Source organism: Arachis ipaensis, chromosome B09 (assembly GCF_000816755.2).
Source record: "Arachis ipaensis cultivar K30076 chromosome B09, Araip1.1, whole genome shotgun sequence".
Classification (NCBI taxonomy): domain Eukaryota; kingdom Viridiplantae; phylum Streptophyta; class Magnoliopsida; order Fabales; family Fabaceae; genus Arachis; species Arachis ipaensis.
Window position 1 is genome coordinate 23792007 of NC_029793.2, and position 3088 is coordinate 23795094.

The 3088-nt window shown below is 41.8% G+C and overlaps 1 protein-coding gene across 2 annotated transcripts; it reads left to right on the top strand.

Annotated features, from left to right (window-relative positions):
* On the top strand, positions 437 to 3039 carry LOC107618474 (probable protein phosphatase 2C 49). Of its 2 annotated transcripts, XM_021112606.1 has the most exons (5): positions 688 to 829; positions 1214 to 1285; positions 1612 to 1809; positions 1892 to 2127; positions 2272 to 3039. In XM_021112606.1, exons 3-5 carry the CDS (start codon positions 1723 to 1725, stop codon positions 2852 to 2854), a joined length of 906 nt encoding a protein of 301 aa, XP_020968265.1. In that variant the 5' UTR covers positions 688 to 829; positions 1214 to 1285; positions 1612 to 1722; the 3' UTR covers positions 2855 to 3039. The 2 variants fall into 2 exon arrangements, with proteins under 2 accessions (XP_016176049.1, XP_020968265.1); XM_016320563.2 differs by lacking the exon at positions 1214 to 1285 and having other exon boundaries at positions 437 to 829.

The following is a 3088-nucleotide window of genomic DNA, read 5'->3' on the forward strand; positions in this document are numbered from 1 at the left end:
AAAACGGAAATTCTTCAACTTAAGAAAGGGGTTAGCTAACTTAGCTGATGCCAAGTCATAGATCACCAATATTGGTGACAAACGCGTCAGCTCGTATGAACACAAAAAGACAGTTAAAAATGGGTTCGGTCGGCGTTAAGCGAACTTCCCATGATACCCTTCACCCAACTGTAGCCAACTTTAAAGTCAAACTGACAGCTAACACCCCAAAGGGCATTTCCGTCTTTTAAGGAAGCAACCTTCCCAACACTTCAAAGGTCACGCGTCAACCCCTAAACAGTCACGTGTCGGTCAAGTAAAAGCCTCAACGCGTGCTGTGGCAAACGCATCTCCAAGAATCCTATGGTGCATAACCGCACGTGCCGGTTCCCAGAAAATTCTCACCGGTAGCCGCCGGTAACCCCCCGAGAGTTAAATTCCGTTTCAACTCATAAGTTTCAGAAGTTTTTTTTGATAAAAAATCAGAAAGTGCGAGAAAATTCCCAAGAAAACCTCAACAACCGAAAAGAAAGAAAGAAAGAAAGAAAGAAAGGAAAGAAAAAACAGAGAAGCCGTTTGAAATCGAATCGAATCAAATAAAATCAAATCAATCCTCTTGGAAGCGTTGAGTTTGAATAGAAATTGGTGTGAAGAACTTGGAAAGATGGTGGCTGAAGCAGAGCTTGTGTGTCAACAGAGCGTGGCGTTGTTGGATGTGAAGTATTTTCCGAACAAAGGGACTGGAATTCACGAGATCGAAGACGCAGCACCCACTGCTATCTCGCCTCCGAGTTTTGACCGAGCTCGACCTTCTGAATCGGTCTCCGCTCAGTTACTCACTTCACAAGATGTCAGTTTTTCAGAACCTTACCCAACTTCCTTTTTTTCTTCTCTAAATTTTGTGAATTCTGTGTTTCTGTTCCTTAAATACAGTATGAACGTTTTCTTTCTTTCCGTTTTTCTTTGGTTCGCTTGTTTCGTCTTCTGAATTCTTTGATTTCCTGGAAAAAGAAATTGGCTTGGTACTTGATAGGCGAAGATTCTTAGGTACCTGAATTATGCAATTTTCGGTTAGATTAGTTCCTTGTGTTTCTTACTTGTTTGATTTAGCAACCTGTGTTTAGTTTAACATCTTCTTTCATGTTGATCCGAATTTTTGGTTAGCACCAAGGAGCGAAATGTTTTGTGAATCTCTCTCTGGCCTTTTGAAATTGATTTCTTTTTGTTGGCGTAGATACGCATGGGAATGGATTTTTTATGTAGTTGGTACCATGAAGAATAACGCTCTTGCTAGTGCCAACCAAAGGTGTGTTGTTGTGGATCAAATCCTCCATGAATAGTTGTAAATGTGATTGTATGTGATTACAGATCACATCCTTGTTGGCTGTAATTAATAACTATGTGTAGCCAAAATGTTTTTATTGCTGAATGATGTGATTGAAGAACTTATATGAATGTTAAATGTTAATTATGAAATGCATTAACTTCCACCTATTGGGTTTGTTTTGTTTCTGATTTCTGATTTATGCAATGTAGAGCATGATTTTGCATATGTTGTGTACGGGTCAAGCTAACTAGATCATGTCCTTTGATATAGTGATTCTCATTTTCTGTGATTTGATTGTGGTACAGGAAGCCGGACCTACCGAAAGAATCTCAGATGCAGCTCTTGAAAATGCTGTTCTGCAATTTGTTCCCTGCATCCGTTCTGGTAGTTTTGCTGATATTGGGCCACGAAGATACATGGAAGATGAACATATAAGGATAGATGATTTGTCGTCTCACCTTGGATCACTACACACCTTTCCTAAACCGAGTGCTTTCTACGGGGTAATTAATGTTTTCACCATGGTAGCTCAATCCTTTGTCCATTCAAATCATAAACTTATTTGAGATTTGGTGATTCTCACAGGTTTTTGACGGTCATGGAGGACCTGAAGCTGCAGCTTATGTAAGAAAAAATGTAATAAAATTCTTCTTTGAGGATGGTAGTTTCCCACAGACATCTGAAGTAGATAATGTGTTTCTGGAAGAGGTTGAGAATTCCCTAAGGAAAGCATTTCTTTCAGCTGACTCGGCATTGGCTGATGATTGCAGTGTGAACACGTCATCAGGCACCACGGCTCTCACTGCTTTGGTGCTTGGAAGGTATATCCATACTTCACTTCCTTGGTTCTCTTTTGTTCGATGTGCTTTTATTTAATGTACATATGATGACCTCAAACATTAAATTAGGTTTAGAGCCTGTGACCTCTTTATATTTGCATTGCTGACCCTGGTGTAATGTTCCAGGCTTCTGATGGTGGCCAATGCTGGTGATTGCCGGGCAGTTCTCTGTCGTAAAGGAGAGGCCATTGACATGTCTCAAGATCACAGGCCTATATATGCATCAGAGCGGAGGCGAGTTGAAGAATTGGGCGGTTACATAGAAGATGGTTACCTTAATGGGGTTCTGTCCGTTACTCGAGCCCTAGGTGACTGGGACATGAAGTTACCAAAGGGTTCTTCCTCCCCTTTGATTGCAGAGCCTGAGTTCCGACAAATGGTCCTAACAGAGGACGACGAATTCCTCATCATAGGGTGTGATGGCATCTGGGATGTGATGTCAAGTCAGCATGCAGTTAGCCTTGTTCGCAAAGGTCTGAGGCGACACGATGACCCTGATAAATGCGCAAGGGACCTCGTCATGGAGGCATTGCGCTTGAACACATTTGACAACCTCACTGTTATCATTGTTTGCTTCTCTTCCCTTGACAACAATGAGTCCTCTACACCTCCGTCTCCACCTTGCCAGCGGAAAATTAGATGTTGCAGCCTCTCTGCAGAGGCTCTTTGTAGCTTGAGGAGTTTATTGGAAGGGAGTGCCAGCAACTAAGCGTGTATGTACATTAACATCAAATAAAATGTGATTGTGGAGATATTGTATGCTGTTTTTGGCTGCTTCAGTTATATTACCCATTGGAAAAAGTAGCCATAATTTTTTCCTACGTGGTCGGTTGATGTACATAGACCGGGGTCAGGGATCCGTGGTTGGTGGTTGCAGCAGCGGTGATGGCGGTGGGCGGCCGTGTATATATGTATTATTGTTAGATTTATTTTGTATTATAGT

Coding starts and splice junctions, on each gene's coding strand:
- LOC107618474 (XM_016320563.2), top strand. CDS start 644: ATGGTGGCTGAAGCAGAGCTTGTGTGTCAACAGAGCGTGGCGTTGTTG. Junction 1,810..1,891: donor AACCGAGTGCTTTCTACGGG/GTAATTAATGTT, acceptor TGATTCTCACAG/GTTTTTGACGGTCATGGAGG. Junction 2,128..2,271: donor ACTGCTTTGGTGCTTGGAAG/GTATATCCATAC, acceptor GTAATGTTCCAG/GCTTCTGATGGTGGCCAATG.